Source organism: Rhinoderma darwinii, chromosome 2 (genome assembly GCF_050947455.1).
Source record: "Rhinoderma darwinii isolate aRhiDar2 chromosome 2, aRhiDar2.hap1, whole genome shotgun sequence".
Classification (NCBI taxonomy): Eukaryota; Metazoa; Chordata; class Amphibia; order Anura; family Rhinodermatidae; genus Rhinoderma; species Rhinoderma darwinii.
This window is the reverse complement of record NC_134688.1, coordinates 444,248,993-444,271,203: the sequence shown is the minus strand read 5'-3', so window position 1 is coordinate 444,271,203 and position 22,211 is coordinate 444,248,993. Positions and strand designations below refer to the sequence as shown.

General features: G+C 37.6%; 1 protein-coding gene across 15 annotated transcripts in view; it reads left to right on the top strand.

Moving 5' to 3' along the window:
- Window positions 1-19,365, top strand: part of ROBO2 (roundabout guidance receptor 2) — a 962,581-nt gene extending 943,216 nt beyond the window's left edge. For 14 of the 15 annotated variants that reach the window (XM_075854478.1, XM_075854491.1, XM_075854487.1 and 11 more), the window contains 4 exons: window positions 9,540-9,707; window positions 11,823-12,056; window positions 13,339-13,536; window positions 18,146-19,365. In XM_075854478.1, coding sequence (XP_075710593.1) covers window positions 9,540-9,707; window positions 11,823-12,056; window positions 13,339-13,536; window positions 18,146-18,147 — 602 coding nt within the window. In that variant the 3' untranslated portion in view covers window positions 18,148-19,365. The remainder of the gene's footprint in view (window positions 1-9,539; window positions 9,708-11,822; window positions 12,057-13,338; window positions 13,537-18,145) is intronic. The other variant, XM_075854479.1, reaches the window with a different exon arrangement.
- Window positions 19,366-22,211: the final 2,846 nt, after the last annotated feature.

The window sequence follows — 22,211 nt, the reverse complement described above, 5'->3', positions numbered from 1 at the left end:
CCTCTGCACCGGCTAACATTAAGCCCCGCCTTAGTAATGGAGGTTGCCAATCAGCCGGCGGCCATTACTAAGGCGGTGATAATAAAGTTTAAAAAGATACAAGCCTCATTAACCATTTTATTGAGAATAAAAAAAACGCTGTCATTGAAGTCCTCGAATCCGAAGTCCAACAACCGAACCTGTAAGGCTGGGTTCACACGACCATGTTACGTCCGTAATGTACGGAACGTATTTCGGCCGGAAGACCCGGACCGAACACACTGCAGGGGGCCGGGCTCCTAGCTTCATAGTGATGTACTATGCTAGGAGTCCCTGCCTCGCTGCCGGACAACTGTCCCGTACTGTAATCATGATTACAGTATGGGACAGTAGTTCCACGCAGAGGCAGGGACTCCTAGCATAGTACATCACTATGATGCTAGGAGCCCGGCCCCCTGCAGTGTCTTCGGTCCGGGTTTTCTGGCCGAAATACGTTCCGTACATTACGGACGTAACATGGTCGTGTGAACCCAGCCTTAAAAAACACAAACACACAAAAATAATCAGTAACACATAAAGAAGCAAAATTATTATTCTTACCTATCCTGGGTCCAGCGCTGGAGCCGCAATGTCAGCGAGCTGGGCCCTGTATCTAATCCTATCATGTGTGATACAGTCTGCTGAGCTGTGTATCTAATCCAATCATGTGTGATACTGTCTGCTAGGTCCTGTATCTAATCATATCTTCTGTGATACTGTCTGCTGGGCCCTATATCTAATCCGATCATGTGTGATACTGTCTGCTGAGCCACTGTATCTAATCCTATCATGTGTGATACTGCCTTCTGAGCCACTGTATCTAATCCTATCATGTGTGGTACTGTCTGCTGAGCCACTGTATCTAATCCTATCATGTGTGGTACTGTCTGCTGAGCCACTGTATCTAATCCTATCATGTGTGATACTGTCTGCTGGGCCACTGTATCTAATCCTATCATGTGTGATACTGCCTTCTGAGCCACTGTATCTAATCCTATCATGTGTGACACTGTCTGCTGAGCCACTGTATCTAATCCTATCCATAGTTTATAGGGTCGTAGTGCTATAGATATGCTATGCTGTCTCATATACACACTTTTTTTTTGGGCGGACACATATGTATTGGGGCTATTTCCCGGACATTTTAAGCCCTGAGGGTATGTTCACACGGCAGCGTCTGTTACGGCTGAAATTATGGTGCTGTTTTCAGGAGAAAACAGCACCGTAATTTCAGCCGTAATGGCATGTGCAGGCGTCTTTTGCTGCGTCCATTACGGAAGTAATTGAAGCTGGTTTTCCATGGAGTCCATGGAAAACGGCTCCATTTACGTCTGAAGAAGTGACAGGCACTTTTTTGACGCGGGCGTCTTTTTGACAGCGGCGCGTAAAAAAAAATGACCGTCGGCACAGAACATCGTAAGACCCAGTCTAATGAATGGGCAGATGTTTGCCGACGCTTTTGAGCCGCATTTTCGGACGTAATTCAATGCTAAAACGCCCGAATTACGTCCGTAAATAGTGTGTGTGAACCCAGCCTTAGTGACGCCCCCGGCTGCTAGTGCTGCATTGTTGGGTCACTTAGGAGACCCAGCGATGCAGCTGAAAGCGGACCGTCGGCCATGAGAAGTTTGCGGGGGGGGGGGCCCAGTAAGAATTTTTGCATCGGGGCCCATGAGCCTCTAGCTACGCCCCTGCTCAAAATGTTGTGTTTGCTACCTCTTTCCGGTTATCTCTCCAATTGTTAAGACTCTAGCAATAAGTAACCATTTCTTTCAATGACAACGATTAATATATTTTAGATAGCTGAATATATAGATATAAAGTAAGGTAGGTAGGTATAAAGATGATAGATAGATAGATAGATAGATAGATAGATAGATAGATAGATAGATAGATAGATAGATAGATAGATAGATAGATAGATAGATAGATAGATAGATAGATAGATAGATAGATAGATAGATAGATTTGTCAATATCTTTATAAATGATTTCAGTTATTAAATCCATGTTGGTCTAATTGTTTTATTTTTTAGCCATTGAACAGAATTCCATTTATTAAGGAAAATATAGTTTGTGAATTAAATATGTGACTTGAGAGGGATTCGCTGATAGTTTTTTCAACCTCATAAAAATGGTAATGTAACAATTAGCAGAGTCCCATTCTAAAACACAGTTTTGCGTAAATGGATATACAGTGGTAGACATTTATCAAGAAAGGATGAGTTTAGCATAAAATGACATGTAAATGAATTGATGACTGACCGTAAATTAATTTTAGTGCCATAGATGTAATAGAGAGACACAGCTAGATGCCACTTTATCGTGGTATTTTATTGCTCTGTAACATTTGAGCAACTACTTAATGTTCTGCGTGCATTTCTTCCCAACAGCTCAAACGCTTTGAGAAATGTTCTGAGTATAAAAAAAGCACAAAGTAAAAACTCAGTAAACATAAATAAATAAAGCAAAATGGCATGAATTACATTTTCATCACACATTTAAGTAGACATTTATATCCTAACAGTTTGTGTAGCGTTATATCAATGACTCCCAATTCGATCGGAATAACTAGTATGTTACAAATCATAAATGTTATAATAGAGTTCAGCTTCTGATAAATACTTGATCAATGTTATATAATTTTATGTGAGCACAGTTTTATGTTATGTTGACCTTTTCCAATTTATAATCTCACTTTCAAACTCTTCCCATGGAGATAAATTGACATTTGTATACATTTGTGTTTTGTATCTGCAAAAATTTGTCATTCACATTATTTTATATAATTGGTTGCATTTTGTGATTCTAGGTTTAGTTTTAGACTTATGGTTTTTCTTGGGTATCCAACTATTTTAGGCTTAGGTTTCCAGATAACAGATAGTACTACCTGCTAGGGAATTGTTCAGGGTGAATCTATCTATGGAAAATTCTCTTATTACTATGTGAAATAGCAATGTTTAGTCATATAAAAAAAAAATTCCGACATAGCTCCATACATTAAAGAGACACTAAACCTAGAAATAAAAATGCTAAAAAACTAAACATAGAAATGAAAATGAAGCAAATACACCTGTTTACTTCCATTTTTAGCTGTCAGACAGTTGAAGGGGTGTAGCATTGCCTAGGAGGTAACTTAGTGTTCCTTGTCTACTTTTGTAGAGAGAGCAGTGTGGGAGGGCTCCTGCTGCAGCCAGTTGCCTTACAGTCAGAGACACATCTGAGCTCCTGGGGCACATATAGAATAATTATTTATACATATCTCACAGTTTTGATTGCAGTATTAGACATAATAGGATCAAAGGAGAGGAGAATATTTTTGGAGGGATTTGGGGAATTATTTCATTGTGTGTTTTTTTTTTACTTTTATTGTACTTTTAAACATGTGATAGAAAGATTTGTTTCTCATGTTTATAGTCTCACCAATATGTGAATTAGTTAATGATTTGCTGATCGTAAGAATGCATTTGGAAAAAGCAGGTTTGAGATTAACTTTGGCAAATTTTATAGAATAATTTTATAGAATAAAAAGCTAATTATTCTATATATTTGTGAGTGAGGCAAAATCATTCCTTTATCTTTAGTGGTGATAATTCAGCCTATTCAGCCAACAATGTGCAATAATCAGTATCAAAACAATTATAGATAGTGGAAAACATATTCACAAGTCAAAAATATATTTTGTGCCTACGTAAACATTTAGAGTGATTCACAGTCTAATCTGGACAATTCCTCCAAAGCCAAATTGAACCAACTGTAGTATTCGCAATGTTTGTAGTTTGAAGATAAACATCAACAACACTCGATAAAAATATGTTCCTTTTTATGGTCAACAGAAAAATGTTTATGCCTCATTAGATCCCTGCCTTTATTTTTAGGTTCTATGGTAAATGGATGGGGGTCTGCATCTGATGAGGACCGTAACTTTTCTAGTCGTAGATCTAGTGTAGTTAGCTCGTCTGACGACTCGATATTTATGAGCGGCAACTTTGCACAGTCACTCGTTGCAGCAGCAGATAAAGCTGGTTTCACACTAAATGGAACCAGTCTATCAAGAGCAGGTTTGTTGTCTTTGGACCAATTTCTTGGGCATGAGGGATGGCTCTCTTCTTCTTGAGCTTTCTTTCCCTTTCATGAATATGCCTCATGCTTAACCTAACATGCATGGCATTTGGTGAATGGAACCTTTCTTAATGCAATCTTTTCTACTGAGGTGCTAATAAAAAAGCATATTCTAATTATTTTAATATATTTCCATTTTGAAATTCTTAACCAAAGGTATATTTAATTTATGAAGCTTTTACTGCTGTCATTGGCTATTTGTGTATTCATACTATTAAAATGTTCACCTTATGCTCATTACATGTTCTTTATGTTATTTATTTCCAAACCGTAGCTCCACCACCTAGAAATGTAGACTAATTGAAGTTAAGAGCCTATAAAGAGGAACTTCTCTATTATAGCTAACATTATAGAGACTGGTACATGGTATCAAAAAAGAGCTAACCGGATTCAACCACGTAGTTAAAATTGAAGGAAGATTAAAAATGTAGGGAAGCCAATTGATATACAAATATATTTCAGACACTTTTCTTTAAACTTCAAAGTGGGCAATGGTTAATCAATGAGTTTTTTGTAACTTAGGGATAAATAGAGAGATCATGGGACATCCAACAATCTAAATACGAATGTTCAAAGTCAAAGCAACTTGTTACAAGATTTTATTTTTCTTTTGACCCCAATACAACGTTATTTGTGACTTCTAAAGTATTCTGCCCTTCATCAAGAGGTTATCGGAAAATTACAAAAAATTTCAGTAAAGCATCGTTAAGATAACCTATTGTCTGCCTCTGTACCTCAATATACCTTCGCTGGTGGCATCTTACGGTCTTCTGCTCTGGCTTAATACATTTGCATGATAATTAAAGTAAAGTCTATGCAAAAGCTATATATTATTGTATTATATCAACATATGTCTCAACAGGAAAATGGTTATCAGGGTTAGACCACCAACAAGTGCGGATTCAGGCCTCCCTACTGTGGGAATAGAGACTCCAAATTAACTATAGAAAACACTGAGAACAAAGGAGTCATGAACTATTAGGATAATTGCCAATGGCATAGAAAAAATAAACTTTATTAGGACAATACAAATTACATACAGATTTAAAAATAGACTACAAAATCCAAGACCTGTACACCTCCCAAGTGGCAAAATCGAACATAAAGGAAATACCTCTTATAAATGCAGCTCCGGGAAGAGAGAGATCGTTAAATCAAACAAGCAAGGGCTCAGACCAACATATTGTCGATTCAGTGTAATAGAATATCAAGTAAAGGCAAAACGCCAGACAATAAAATGTAAGTGAGAACAAGTCATATATTCATCCAGGCTCATCGTAACATTAGGTAAATGGTTAAATGCTGGACTCAGAAAACGACGACAGATTGTTAACATAAGCCCATATCAAGCAAGATAAATCTTCCCGGCAAGTAAAGCCACAAGAGGAAAGGTAAGTAGAAAAGGTATAAGGTAGAAACCTATAGTGCTACTAACCCATATAATTCCTGTGGTTCAGTGACTTCCCGAGTACGGAGGAACCCCGACGCGCGTTTCGCGTGGATGGCTTTTTCAGAGGGGTATACTAACTTCGATCAGGTCCTTCTACCTTAAATATATTGTTTAATCCAGTCAGCTGGTAAGGTTTGGCCAATGAAATCAATTCAATGCGGCCGTTCTTGTCAGACCGAAACATCGCGAGACTCGCACACCTGCCAGCCGAGTCCCCACTACGCATGCGCGGCTCCGGAAACCGCGCACGCGCAGAGAGGCAACAAACGGCAGACCGGGTCAGAGCCAGCGATGACGCGTATGACAAGCAGGGCCGATGTACAACATCAAAAGATGAAGTCAAGGTAAGTTTAGAGATCGAATTCTAATGCTACAAAGTTATATGCTGCAGTAAATAATTTAGTGCAGATATAAAGGCACATATCGATCCATGAAGGTTCCTACTAAGGATAGTCATAAAAAGGTCAGTGTGAGGGTCGATATACTAAGACGGGATCGCAAAAATTGTATATAAGAGGGCAAATAAACACCCACAGTGCTGTGATGAAATAATTAATACATAAAAAGAAAAAAGGAAAGTTCATCAATAAAAACAAATCAATAAGAGATGAAAATTATGATTATATAAATGAGTTGAGTGCACAAAATACAATCCATGTTATAATAACATATTAGTATTATATTAACAGTATGCTAATGCCGACTATTAAACAATAGTGACAAGAACAAATTACGAGAGTCCCGTTCGTTAAAGCGGAACACAATATGTGTAATATTCCACCCATAACCCAAGCTGACAACAAAGAAACGTAGAGAATAACGAATATACAACAATGTTTACAAAAAATTATAAAATACAGTGAATTATCCCACGACGTGTAGAGATGATTTCAGGAAGATCCACATAGTGAGAATCAACGTCTCCCAAGCAGTAGAACAGATGTTTCAAAAATCTTGGATCAATATAAATATATACAGGTCAAAAAGTGGCCACAGTAGAAGACTAGAAGAAGAAAATATAAAAATTAATAGACATACAGTTTAAAAACACAAACATATAAAAAATGGTAAAGGGGTTACAAAAATGGCGCAAAGCTAAGTGTCTCATTCAGACCAACAGGGGCCATAGTTCCAAGCGTGACAATCCACTTGCACTCCCTCTGAGCTAGCAATTTCTTGGCATCCCCACCTCTGATACCACACATCACCCTATCTATCCCCCAAGCTTTAAAAGATCTTGGGTCACATGCATGGTTGATTTTAAAATGTCTGGGGATTGTTTTCAGCAGGGTAAGATCTTCAATGTCCCTAGCGGCGACTATGTCGCGCACATGTTCCCTAATTCTAATCCGTAGTTGTCTGGATGTCAGACCGATATATACCTTTGAACAGCCACATGTGGCATAGTATATAACGTTCGTCGTACTACAGGAAATGTAGTATCGGATTTTGAACTCTCTGTTGTCAATCATAGAGGAAAAATTAGATGTGCGGACCATATTTGTGCATGCCACACAGTCACCGCATGGGTAACAGCCATGTCTTGGATTTTTGGTTGCAAATAAGTTGCATTCTTTTGGCACATAATGGCTTTTTACCAGCATGTCTTTCAAATTCATGCTCCTACGTGCTGTCATTAGTGGCTTTTTCGATAATATATCAGCCAGAGTAGGTTCAGAATGTAAAATTGGCCAATGTTTTTCCAAAGCAGATCTCATTACCTGCCACTGATTGTTGTATGTGGCAATATATCGAATATTAGTATCATCACTTTTTTTAGTGGCATTCAAATTTGGTGGGTGTAAAATTGAATTACGATCTGTAAACTTTGCCCTTCTATATCCCTTCTTTATGCTCCTATGACTATATCCCCTATCTCGGAACCTCTCCTCCAGGTCTCTTGATTGCCTCTCAAAATTTCCATTTAATGAGCAGATACGCCTCATTCTTAGGAACTGACCAACTAAAAATGCTAAAAAACTAAACATAGAAATGAAAATGAAGCAAATACACCTGTTTACTTCCATTTTTAGCTGTCAGACAGTTGAAGGGGTGTAGCATTGCCTAGGAGGTAACTTAGTGTTCCTTGTCTACTTTTGTAGAGAGAGCAGTGTGGGAGGGCTCCTGCTGCAGCCAGTTGCCTTACAGTCAGAGACACATCTGAGCTCCTGGGGCACATATAGAATAATTATTTATACATATCTCACAGTTTTGATTGCAGTATTAGACATAATAGGATCAAAGGAGAGGAGAATATTTTTGGAGGGATTTGGGGAATTATTTCATTGTGTGTTTTTTTTTTACTTTTATTGTACTTTTAAACATGTGATAGAAAGATTTGTTTCTCATGTTTATAGTCATGTTTATAGTCTCACCAATATGTGAATTAGTTAATGATTTGCTGATCGTAAGAATGCATTTGGAAAAAGCAGGTTTGAGATTAACTTTGGCAAATTTTATAGAATAATTTTATAGAATAAAAAGCTAATTATTCTATATATTTGTGAGTGAGGCAAAATCATTCCTTTATCTTTAGTGGTGATAATTCAGCCTATTCAGCCAACAATGTGCAATAATCAGTATCAAAACAATTATAGATAGTGGAAAACATATTCACAAGTCAAAAATATATTTTGTGCCTACGTAAACATTTAGAGTGATTCACAGTCTAATCTGGACAATTCCTCCAAAGCCAAATTGAACCAACTGTAGTATTCGCAATGTTTGTAGTTTGAAGATAAACATCAACAACACTCGATAAAAATATGTTCCTTTTTATGGTCAACAGAAAAATGTTTATGCCTCATTAGATCCCTGCCTTTATTTTTAGGTTCTATGGTAAATGGATGGGGGTCTGCATCTGATGAGGACCGTAACTTTTCTAGTCGTAGATCTAGTGTAGTTAGCTCGTCTGACGACTCGATATTTATGAGCGGCAACTTTGCACAGTCACTCGTTGCAGCAGCAGATAAAGCTGGTTTCACACTAAATGGAACCAGTCTATCAAGAGCAGGTTTGTTGTCTTTGGACCAATTTCTTGGGCATGAGGGATGGCTCTCTTCTTCTTGAGCTTTCTTTCCCTTTCATGAATATGCCTCATGCTTAACCTAACATGCATGGCATTTGGTGAATGGAACCTTTCTTAATGCAATCTTTTCTACTGAGGTGCTAATAAAAAAGCATATTCTAATTATTTTAATATATTTCCATTTTGAAATTCTTAACCAAAGGTATATTTAATTTATGAAGCTTTTACTGCTGTCATTGGCTATTTGTGTATTCATACTATTAAAATGTTCACCTTATGCTCATTACATGTTCTTTATGTTATTTATTTCCAAACCGTAGCTCCACCACCTAGAAATGTAGACTAATTGAAGTTAAGAGCCTATAAAGAGGAACTTCTCTATTATAGCTAACATTATAGAGACTGGTACATGGTATCAAAAAAGAGCTAACCGGATTCAACCACGTAGTTAAAATTGAAGGAAGATTAAAAATGTAGGGAAGCCAATTGATATACAAATATATTTCAGACACTTTTCTTTAAACTTCAAAGTGGGCAATGGTTAATCAATGAGTTTTTTGTAACTTAGGGATAAATAGAGAGATCATGGGACATCCAACAATCTAAATACGAATGTTCAAAGTCAAAGCAACTTGTTACAAGATTTTATTTTTCTTTTGACCCCAATACAACGTTATTTGTGACTTCTAAAGTATTCTGCCCTTCATCAAGAGGTTATCGGAAAATTACAAAAAATTTCAGTAAAGCATCGTTAAGATAACCTATTGTCTGCCTCTGTACCTCAATATACCTTCGCTGGTGGCATCTTACGGTCTTCTGCTCTGGCTTAATACATTTGCATGATAATTAAAGTAAAGTCTATGCAAAAGCTATATATTATTGTATTAGAATTATATTTTGGTGTAATTTTTTGCCTTTGTAGGAAAAATGCTATCTTTTTCTCAAAAACCAAGACCTTCCAGTCCATTCTCCGGGGATAGTAACAATTCATCCATGAATCACAATAACCAAAGGCCAAGGCCTACTAAAAAACACAAGGGAGGCCGAATGGACCAGCCTCCTGGACTTTGCAGGGAAGCAATTGTAGATGGTAAGTTCACGTTTAGGATATCTGAACATAAAATATGGCATGAGATAAAATATCTGAATGGGATAACTGTTCCTTTAAAAGGTCCTTCTCAATGAATTAGAATATCATCAAAAAGATAATTTATTTCAGTAATTCAATTCAAAAAGTGAAACTCATGTATTACATAGATTCCTTACACACAGAGTGATCTATTTCCAGCATTTTTTTCTTCTTTTAATGTTGATGATTACGGCTAACAGTTAATGAAAACCCAAAATGTAGTCTCTCAGAAAATTAGAATATTGGGTAAAAGTTAAGGGTTGTAGACTCATGGTGTGACACGCTAATAGGTGAATCAACACAAAACACCTGCAAAGATTTCCTAAGCCATTAAGTGGTACAACAGTCTGGTTCAGTAGGCTACACAATCATGGGGAAGACTGCTGACTTGTCAGTTGTCCAGAAAAAAGTCATTGACACCCCCACAAGGAGGGTAAGCAAAAAAAAAAGGACATTGCTAAAGAAGCTGTCTGTTCACAGAGTGCTGTATCCAAGCATATGAGTGTAAAGTTGAGAGGAAGGAAAAAGTATGGTAGAAAAAGGTGCATAAGCAACAGGGATAACCGCAGCCTTGAAAGGATTGTCAAGAAAAGGCCATTCAAGAATCCGGGGGAGATTCACAAGGAGTGGACTGCAGCTGTAGTCAGTGTTTCAAAGCCAGCACACACAGACGTATCCAGGACATGGGCTACAACTCTCACATTCCTTGTGTCAAGCCACTCATGACCCAGAGACAACGTCAGAATCGTCTTACCTGGGCTGAGGAGAAAAAGGACTGGTCTGTTGATCAGTGGTCCAGAGTCCTGTTTTCAGATTAAAGTAAATTTTGCATTTCATTTGAAAATCAAGGTCCCAGAGTCTGGAGGAAGAGTGGAGAGGCACTCAATAAAAGTTGCTTGCGGTCCAGTGTGAAGTTTCCACAGTCAGTGATGGTTTGGGGAGCCACATCATCTTCTGTTGTTGGTCCACTGTGTTATATCAAGTCCAGAGTCAACGCAGCCGTCTACCAGGAAATTTTAGAGCACTTCATGCTTCCCTCTGCTGACAAGCTTTATGGAGATGATGATTTCATTTTCCAGCAGGACTTGGTACTTTTGGCAGTGTGGGCAGGTGCCAATACCTGGTTTAATAACCACCACAGTATCACTGTGCTTGATTGGCCAGCAAACTCGCCTGACCTAAAACCCCATAGAGAATCTATGGGGTTTAGTCAAGAGGAAGGTGAGAGACACCAGACCCAACAATGCAGACGAGCTGAAGACCCCTATCAAATCAACCTGGGCTTCCATAACTCCTCAGCAGTGCCACAGGCTGGTCGCCTCCATACCACGCCGCATTGATGCAGTAATTCATGCAAAAGGAGCCCCGACCAAGTATTGAGGGCATATACTGGACATACTTTTCAGTCGGACGACATTTCGGTACTAAAAATCATTTTTTAAATTGGGCTTATATAATATTCAAATTTTCTGAGACTAAATTTTGGCTTTTCATTAACTGTTAGCCATAATCTTCAACACTAAAAAATGCTGGAAACAGATCACTCTGTGTGTAATGAATCATTATAATATGAGTTTCACTTTTTAATTGAATTATTGAAATAAATTAACTTTTTTGCTGATATTCTAATTCATTGAGAAGGACCTGTATTTGTGGATTTTCTGAATATTGTTATTTTGTTTTCCTTATATATTTATTAAACAAAAATCAAAATTAAATGGAATATACCATAACCATAAAATGTTTTATTAAAGTTTAAGAGCATCATTGCCCAACATCTACAGTATATAGATGACTATGGGGTGAAAATGTTTAATCTACTGAGTATTAGAGCAGATTCAAGTTCTTTGCAGATAGAAGAATGACCACAAGTTCATGGTAGTAGCGACTATTATCCTTTAGCCATACTTAACCAACTCAGAACTGGGATGAAGATTATTATCACCAGGTACTACAGTCATTTTCAGTCCTAATTCATAATCTTTTACCCCTACAAACAATATATAGTTTTCATCATTATTTTGTCTGATTCCCTTAGTCTATTGGATACATTCATTAGTTTTTATTCTTTTTAAGATCTTCCACCTCCACCCGAACCCCCACCTTGTCAAAGCTTGAGACAGCAAATGCCCAATCAACGTAGCGGCCCTCAAGAAAGAAAAGCCAGTTCTCTTGAGAGGCATACTACCAACATGGATGACAATAAGACTTCTTTGGGAAGCCATGGTAGAACATCTTTAGAGAGACAACGACAAACACAGGAATGGCTGGGCTCCACAGATCGGCAAAACAAGCAAGCTTTTGGTTCAGGTATTATAAAATATATTGAAAAATACAGCAGTTATAAATACAAAAATTTCCAAAAAGTTGCATATAAAGCTGCAGCACAGCTGTATTTTTTTTATTTGGACAACTTCCTTTTGAAATGCGTTATGTCTGAGGAGTAACTTAAAACTCCTGAGCCTCAGTGCAAAATCTGTAACACCTACCTCCACCTACCATATATAATTTATAATACTGACGAAAACAGCTCCTGATTTTCAGACGTTTTTGTAGCAAGTCGCGTTTTTCGCGGCGTTTTTTACGGCCATTTTTGGTGCTGTTTTTTAATGGAGTCAATGAAAAACTCCTCCAAAAACGTCCGAAGAAGTGTCCTGCACTTCTTTTGATGAGCCGTCATTTTTGCGCCGTATTTTGACAGCGACGCGTAAAATAAAGGCTCGTGGGAACAGAACATCATAATTCCCATTGAAAGCAATGGGCATTTGTTTGTAGGTGTATTAGGGGCGTTTTTTCAGGCGTAATTCGAGGCATAAAACGCCCGAATTACGCCTGAAAACACTGCGTGTGAACATACCCAAAGAGTAATCACAATGCACAGACCCATAGAATTAAAGGGATTTATGAGATTAGAAAACCATAGGGGCTCTCCTAGCCACTATTGTACAGTCACTGGAATAAGGTGAAGCTGCAATACCAGAAATAGCCCATGGACAAGGGTGGCACTGTTTCCTGTAAAAAGCAGCCATGTTTTTCTAATCTCATACAATCCCTTAAAATAAACTCTGACGTATTAACGACTATGAGCAAAATATTCCATTAAAGTATCTTAACTACAGTAACATAGTTGCTATAATACTAATTCCTTTATGATGTGACATGTGCTGTACTAAACATATTTTATGCCACATCATCAAATAGTTCCAACCTAAATCTAATTAAGGACTAATGACACACTGACAATTATTCCCATGCCGGTATATTTAGGAATATCTATAGCTCTGTTAATATTTTTTTCTATAATTGCCCATTTAGAAACCGCATATAATGTGCACAAATTGATCTCCTATTCTAATTAATAGTGATATTTTAAAGATCAGCAGTTTTCTAAAATATCAACAAGAGCAGAAACCAAGGTAATTAGACAGGTGTAGAAGCTATTAAAGTGCTAGATCTTAATCACACATTCGCCTGCTAAATTATTTACTAAATAGTTTAAATAGTAAGAATTTTAAATGTGACATTTCACGTATAGAAAGTCATTTCATTAAGAAAATTACTGGAAAAATTTCATTAATTATTTCCCTCGCAGATGAAGTGCTGATGCCGTACCACAAGCCATGTTTTCCATCACCTGGAGGCCATAGTTCTACAGGAACCACTTCTTCAAAGGAGTCCACTGGACCAAGGAAAGGCGACATTATGAGAGGTCACCAGCGCAATGCCATTGATTTTCTTGATGTAGGATATTTGGGGCCAAACATTCATGGACAGTTTACAGGTGAATTATGTAAGTAGTTGTGTCATGTGCTTTTAAATAGAAGAGCACCTACTAGATATACAAATATATGGCGAGAGTGGATATTTGGCACTTAGTCATCAGTTACATCTGACAACATTGCCCCCCCCCCCCATCTAGTGCCCTGCTCAGATTTGGTGCTGTTGGTTGGGTATCTGCACTACCTCCTTCAGCTGGCCCTACACTTGAGATAGATATCGGGTGAACAACCATTCAGCCAACAGCTATGCCTCGCGACTCCCCATACACATGCCCGCTTGGCTTGACTTGGCTGAGCATGCAACTGTCTTCAACTGGGAGAAGTGAGTAAGCCGCTGGCTCTGGAACCGGCTTATCTATTTGCAAACAACAGGATCAGGCATGGTGAAATCCACTTCTCTCCCCAGACATCTGCCGTCGGGGAAGAGCCGGGACACCATCATATACATTAGATGGCCGGCCAACATACTTCTAATGTGTATGTCGAGCCTTAGTATCCATCATCATTGTCCTCATCTTCAGTTTTGGTGGTCTCAATGAGTCCTTTGACTGTATACTTAGTAACTTTGATACTCTTTTGTTATCTCTAGTTGTTTATTATACTTGTACAATATATTGCCTTTTGTGGTCTAGTATTGCACAATATCATTTTCAGTCACCTACAAATGTAGCTGTGCGTAATTTGTAATTCTGCTGTTTCTCTTGTGAAATATCATCACTAAAATTATTCAGTAGTCATATTCAAAACAACAAATTGTACTATGGGCCTCATGTATCAAGGGCAAGTGTCCTTGTGGAACATAATAAGCTTTTACTTCACCAATGTGGTTTTAGAGATTATAGTTTAACTCAACAAGACAGTTTTGATGAGTGATGCGACTTCATGGTAATTGTGCCAAATGACAAAATCAGGCTCTGCTACATCTTTCTGAAAATTATTGAAACTACTTTAAGGCTCTCTTCTTATTGGTGTTATTCCATTGCTGTCAGAAATTACAGTATTTTTTACTGCAAGACTATATACTTGCCATCAAAATTACCATAACCATGAAATATACGTGACGGACATATTATAAATCAATGGGATTTGTCACATTTTGTTTTCATCCATAATAGCTGTCATGTCTCTGTTATGAAGTTAAGGCATGAAGTTAGTGTGAACAGAGCCTTAGGCCAGGTTCCCACGGGTTGGATACACTATGTAAAAATCACACAGTGTGTCCAACCTGCGTTTTTCCAGACGGATTTTCCACTGCGGAAAGCAGCAGTAAACAACGCTCATACTTACCTAGGGCGTTGTTATGGCGACGCGTCCCTCCTGTGCAGTCCGGCCTCCCTGGATGATGATGCAGTCCATGTGACCGCTACAGCCTGTGATTGGCTGCAGCAACGTTCACATGGGATGTAATGTCATCCCAGGAGGCTGGCCCTCTGACGTCATCCAGGCCAGCATTCTGTGATGACGTTTCATCCCATGTGACCGCCACTACAGCCTGTGATTGGCTGCAGCGGTCACATGGGATGCAACGTCATCCTAGGAGGACAGGACTGGATGAAGAAACACGGACTTCTGGGTATGTATGTTTCTTTTTCTGTAATTGTGGTTTTTGCAGCGTAATCGCTGCGAATATGCGGCAAAAGTCGCAACACTTGGATTTCTGTTGCGGGATTTGCATCCCCATTGAATTTAATGGGGAAAACCCACTATGGAAAATCTACTAAAACGCAGCATAAGTTGACATGCAGCGGATTTAAATTCCGCAGTGCAGTTCATTTTATTAACGTTTACGCTGCGGTTGTTTTTCTGCAGCGTGGGCATGAGATTTTCGGAATCATATCCACTTTGCTGTTACTGTAAAAGCTGAGGAATTTCCGCATAGAATTCCGTTACGGAAATTCCATAGTGTTTACATTATGTGGGAACCCGGCTTAACAATAGAAAGTACATTTCAATAAAAATGTATTAAATTATTTTAAGCACAGTCAACCCAACTCCTACAATATAAACCAATATTGCAGATTCTGTACTTTTGATAGTTATGTTACTATTTACAATGCAACCAAAGGCATACGTTTTGTTTTGCATTATTAATGATTTCATACATATTTTACTATTTTATGAAAATGATCCCATTTTGTTGTTTTTACACTGTTATGTGATGGAGGACTGGCATTTTGGAAATATTTTTTCTTTTTTTTGTGCTATAACTACAGCATAATTCTAAAATAACCTTTCCACCCTCACCACAAGAAATATTACTATTATTTATCATGACTGTACCATAATTATCTCCAGCTATAGTATGTGTTCAAGAAAATACAAATTATATTGAACACCTCAACCCATCATAGTTCTACATCATGGAGATGTTGTAGGCGGTAATATGAGCATGGAAATGAGCACATTATTTAGAGAAAATATTGACACAATACGGTGAGGGTTATGACTATATCTTGAACATAACCTATAGATGATATTCTTACTGTACACTAGTTACAGTGCATACCATACAGAATATATTTCTGATGACAAGGTTAGCAAAATGTAATATGAACTCCAAATACAATTACATGACCAGGGGATTCACCTTTTTACAGTTAAAGAGGCTGTCACCAGTTTATAACTGCCCTATCTCCTACCTAATCTAATAGGCGCTTTAATGTAGATAAGTAATGTTTATTTTTTGTTATTTATTTATTTTTTTTTCAACTTTTATTTTTGACCAAGTTATGAACATTTTAAGGCCCCATGCACACGACCGTGCCCGCAATCACGACCCGCGATTGCGGGCACGGCCGGCCGCTGACTGACAGCCGCATTTTCGGGCCGTGCTCCCATACAAAGTATGGGAGCACGGCCCGCAAAATACAAAAGAACGGACATGTTCCATAATTCCCGGAACATTTCCACGGCACTGACACCCTTCCGTAGTGCTACGGAAAGGTGTCAGTGTTCAATGAAAGTGAATGGCTCCGTTTTTGCGGACCGCAATTTGCGGTCCGCAAAAACGGAGGTTTTTTGCTGTCGTGTGCATGGGGCCTAAGATTTATGCAAATTTGTTTTTAATGCCCAACTGGGCATTTTTTTTACTTTTCACCAAGTGGGTGCTGTAAAGAAAAAGTGTATGACGCTGAGCAATCAGCGTCACACACTTCTCTTTATTCCAGCCCAGCTTGATCCACAGCACAGCGTGATCTCACAAGATCACGCTGTGGCGTCACTTCCTCCCGCAGGTCCTTCACCGGAGCGACAGAAGAGTGAATAGACATCACCTCCAGCCGTGCCAGGACATTTATCTGAATCTTCAGCGGCTGGAGGCGATGTTTGTTCAGTCTTCCATCGCTCCAGTGAAGGACTCGCAGTATGAAGTGAATTGACAGCGTGATCTCGTGAGATCGCGCTGTGCTGTTGATCAAGCTGGGGTGGAATGAAGAGAAGTGTATGACGCTGATTGGTCATACACTTTTCTTTACAATGCCCACTTGGTGAAAAGTAAAAAAAAACGCCCAGTTGGGCATTTAGAACAAATTTGAATAACTCTTAAAATGTTCATAACTTGGTTAAAAATAAACGTTTAAAAAAAATAAAAATAAATAAAAAGGAGTTACCTACATTAAAGCACCTATTAAATTAGGTAGGAGATAGGGCAGTTATAAACGGGTGACAGCCTCTTTAACATATAGATGTAATCTACTTAAAAAGTAAATTCCTCGTATTACTAGTTCTAATTTACAGGCTGTATCATAGTACACAGCTACCTTTACAATTCTACAAGATTCAGAGCTGAAATCTCCCAGCATCACTTGCTGGTTAGGTGTCTACACAGAGCTTGTTTTGCTAATATGAACTAAACTAAAAATATAACCTTTACACCATTCACAGTATTGTAATCTGATGTAGCGTAAAACTAACCGTCCTATTGCATTATAGATGTTCAGTTAAGTTGTTAAGGGTGAGTTTGTTGACAAACTTATCAACCGTTTCTAGTAAAAACTAACAGAATTGTGAATACAGCTCTGGACTATACAGACTGTAACTGCATATCAGCACAAGTTCAGTTATGCAATATATATACAAAGTTACTGTATTTTTATTGTATACTGTATATAACGTTATAAATACACATTAAAAGTTGATAAACTTTGTATATAAATTGCATTACTGAACTTGTGCCGTTACGGAGTTAAAAATAAAATGTTACTCCTGTATAACAAACATTAAAAACAATACTAATACTCCTGACCTATCGGTGCTGACAAAACAATGTGGTTCCTTTATTTGCACTTATGTCAATGTATGCCAGTGGGAACCTTGGTACCTGATTCATCTGTATAGTTAAGGAGATAATGAATGTTATTCTTATGGAAATTCAGATATCACAATTAGGGCCAGCCTCATGTGTATACGGGCCCTTAAGTGGCAGAGTCACAGTGTGCCCCCTTTCTACCCACCCTTGTCTTGCATGTTTATCTATAATGCCACGGATGCTCCAAGCCCATTGGGACCTGGAGTCCACCCAAGTTTGATTGGCACTGGTAGCAATAATAAAGCAAGTACAAATGTCATCATGTCAAGGGTTTTCCTGTCATTAATGAATGATTTCTTTATGTTCTCTTTTAGAGTACTGAAAAGCTATGACACAAGCTGCTCTATAGACCAGTTGGTCTGGACTGATGAAAGTCACGAGGAAACTCAACAGTGCAATGGACATTCATTTATTTATGTAGGATTGGAAGGACTGTAAATGCAATGTAAAGCCACAGAAAGTCACACATATCCCACAGACGATTTACTTTCTTCTTCTCTTATATACACACCATCCACCTTAAATATTTCTTGCCAGAAATACACAAAAGAGGAACGAGGAATCAACATCAAGGATAAAAAAAAAAGCATTTTGGCTTTGTATATATTGTTTTTTCTTTGATTGCATTCCTATGCAAGCTTGCCCTCTTTTGTTCATATAATTCTTCTTAATATTATTGTCTGTCCTTATTGTTCTATTGTACTATACTGTATGTGAATTAATAGGCTGTGGTGCCATATAAAAAAGAAAAAAAAAGAAACAAAAAAAACTTTTGTTTAACTGTGTAACATTCATGTTTAAATTTTGCACTGCAATTTTGATTTGATGATAAGCACAAAACCTTACTCCTTGTGACCCGGAGAGAAGAGACTGAATGTGACGGAACGGTCTGTACTATAAAAACACATTGCATATTGCTACAGGTACTATATCTGTGCAGGATCACATGAGTGGTATTACCTGGTTTACAGAGAAGAAAAAAAATGGCAAATAGATTGGAACAACAAGGATCTAAAATAAGCAATATGTTTGTTTTTTCTTGCTTTGAATATGGTGAAGATCTATGTCATTGTTATATGAGAGTATGAATACATGTATTCACTTGTGGACGTGCATGTATGTACAATTTATATTTATATATGAGCATATATTTTTGAATATGCACATATATAAGTCACGCACATTTGTGTATATTATAATGACTAACATCCACTCTGGTAATGTTGACTTAAGTGGAACTTTTTTTTTCCCCTCTGTTTGAAAGTTGTAGAATAAGTAGAAAAAACAACCGCCTTGAATACATACAGTTTTAGACATTTAGACCATTCAAAGAATACATCCCTTTTTCTATTGGTTCAAAGAACCCGCCGTAAGACTCTTGTATCTTCAATGTTTGGTTTCCACCACATGTCTATTGGTAGGGATAAAATGAGCAGTTTGTACTATATATTGAACCAATAGTTTCCCGGGCACCAGCATTAAAGTGTAGCTAAACGTTCGACAAACTTCTGACATGTCATAGTGACGTGTCAGAAGTTTGTATTGGTGGGGGTCCGAGCACGGAGACCCCCACCAATCGCTAGAACGAAGCCGCTGAAGCGTTCGTGGGAGCGCTCAGCTGCTTCGTGTCCATTCGGCTATTTCCGGAAATAAATGTATCGGTGTACGGACTCAATAGAAAGCCTATGAGCCCGTACTCCGATACATTTATTTCCGGAAAAAAGCCGAACAGAAACGAAGCAGCTGAGCGCTCACACGAACGCTTCAGCTGCTTCGTTTTAGCGATTGGTGGGGGTCTCAGTGCTCGGACCCCCACCAATACAAACTTCTAACATGTCACTATGACATGTCAGAAGTTTGTCGAACGTTTAGCTACACTTTAAATTAAGCTACAAGGCTATACGGTATTTCATGCTTGGAAAGTTGAAGAGAATAAATTTTGCATTTCTAATACTGGTTGACCCAATTTATAGAATGTAGCAATTAATGGCTGTTCAGTCAACATTATCCTGAATTTGAACCTTACTCTAAACACATAATATGAGCATTTATTTCACATTTACATTGCTTCACATACAAAATCTGATGACGAAGTAGGAATCTAAATTCGAAATATGAAAAAAAAAATTGCACTAGAATATTGTCGGAAGAGCTTTTGAAGTTTTTTTTTTTTTTTTTAAATAGGGTTCACTTATTTAGGATTTGGTCCAATTGCTTAGTTGGAAGATAATATCTTTCAAGCAATTTTTCCAAAATGAAATAGTGATTGAATAAAATTGTCAACAGAGAAGAACATTAGACATTAACTGTGGGAAATCAAGGCTAGCACTAATTTTCTGCCCCCAACTGCCTCAAAACCATTCCAGGCATTAATTTTCACTATACTAGAATTTTTTTTTTTTAATTGAATCGTATGATTTGTTTCCCTGGTAGTCTCTCTGGATGGTGCTAGTATTATCCACATGTATTTGTCCTTTTTCCATTTTTTTTTTCACCCCATACTATTAGTAAAGAAGTTCTAATGACATATTTACAAAATTAGCTCTCAGTCTACTGCAACATTATTTAAAGTTGGGAGTCACGATAAAGTATGTGCTATAAAACGGCATAAATATAAATTATTTGATACCATTACCATTGTAGCTGCCCCTATAAGCTCTATAAAAACTCTAATAATAACCCACAGGAATGGGGGACTTGGCCACATTGTCATCAATAAAATGGTTGCCACCATGGTCTCTAGGCAATAGCTCTCAAAAACTCCCTAAGTGAAATAATGATTATATTCTTTATAATAATAATAATAAAATAATAGGCAACATTCAACTACATTTCATTTTACACAAGAAACAATGGATCAATTTGCTTTGTGCTGTCGATATAGCAATCTTCTGGGGCTGGATGAAGCTACCCCACCCCATCTAGGACAGAAGGACGTCGAGCATATTTTCCCCATATCTTTACCAGAATCCTTGACTTAATTCCTTACGTCCTTGTTTGCTATTGTTGTAGGGCCTGTAGAGTGGCGATTCCTGCATATGATCTCTTCCCCCATTATTAATGCAGCCAACCTTGTCTGTGCCCCACATAAGATTTCTGTATGGTATGTATGTCCTTGAATTTAATTCTCCATTTATTTGGAGAACTTTTACCCAGTGATCTAATTTACCAATTGTGTTTTCCAATTTCAAATATTAAAATACAAAAATTCATTCATAAAATAGCAATGGAAATGAAGTACTGTAAATAAATTTGGAATAATCTTACTATGGTTGTAGTACACAGACGAAATCTTTCCCTAAATTACGGAATTTAATGCCACAAAGGTCTCTGATATGGATTGAGATTTATGTACTGACTAGAAGCTACATAACAATTTTATTTATTAAGTACCAAAAATAGAATTTCTGTCAAACTGCTTTTCAGTAAGTAATTTGAAACTCTCATTTCCCAATTTTACTATTGAGATATTTTACCTATTGTGTGTGTATGGTGTCAGATAGCTGGAGAGATTAGATGGATCGATATCTGCGGAAGGTGGAGTTACACAATTCATAGGAAATATTAGGTTGTATTCAATTCTCTACTATAGACCAATGCTTATTCTTGCATTTCTCTTTGTCTTTTTATAAAGGATAAATGCAATGTACAGGAACTTGCTTCATCCCCAATGGAAGATTTTATATACTGTACCTAGTATACATTTGCTAATCTAATGAAATACAAGCCCATGAAATTTTTAATTTTTTTTTTCTTTCTACAAATGTTTTTCCTTTTTAATGAAGATTATTGTTCATTATAGAATATATAGGAAATGCCAAGCTGACAACCCACTGAAGTCACTATGTCAGTTCTTCCAATGTTTGTTCTATCTTTTCCATTGGCAAGTGGTTGTAACAGTATTAAAAATGTGCGTTTTCATGACATTGTCACGCTGGTAAATATTTTTCTTGTCACCACAGACGTCTTCACCTGTGTAAACTAGGTCACAAGCCAGGGTCAAATGTTTCTTTTTACAAATATGAAAGAATTTGTTCTTATGAATTAATATTCTCTGACTGAATAATACATAACAAAAGAAAAAAAAATACTTCTGTGTCTTCCTCTCCTTTACTAGCAGGTCATATTGCCCGGGGCATGACTGGTGACTGGAAGTTCCCAGGTACAGGAACTAATGCCATGGGTATATCAGGACTACTGTACTGCAGTGGTGCTTAACAACAACATTGGGGAAATCCTCCTCTAGGAAGAAATTTTGCAAAAAAATCATGTTGAATGAATGAACTTTGGTTGACACCACAATTTCTTACCATCAATGTATTCCTTGCTCTTTCATTTTACATTGTATAGTTCATGCATAATGTTAAAGGGGTTCTCTGT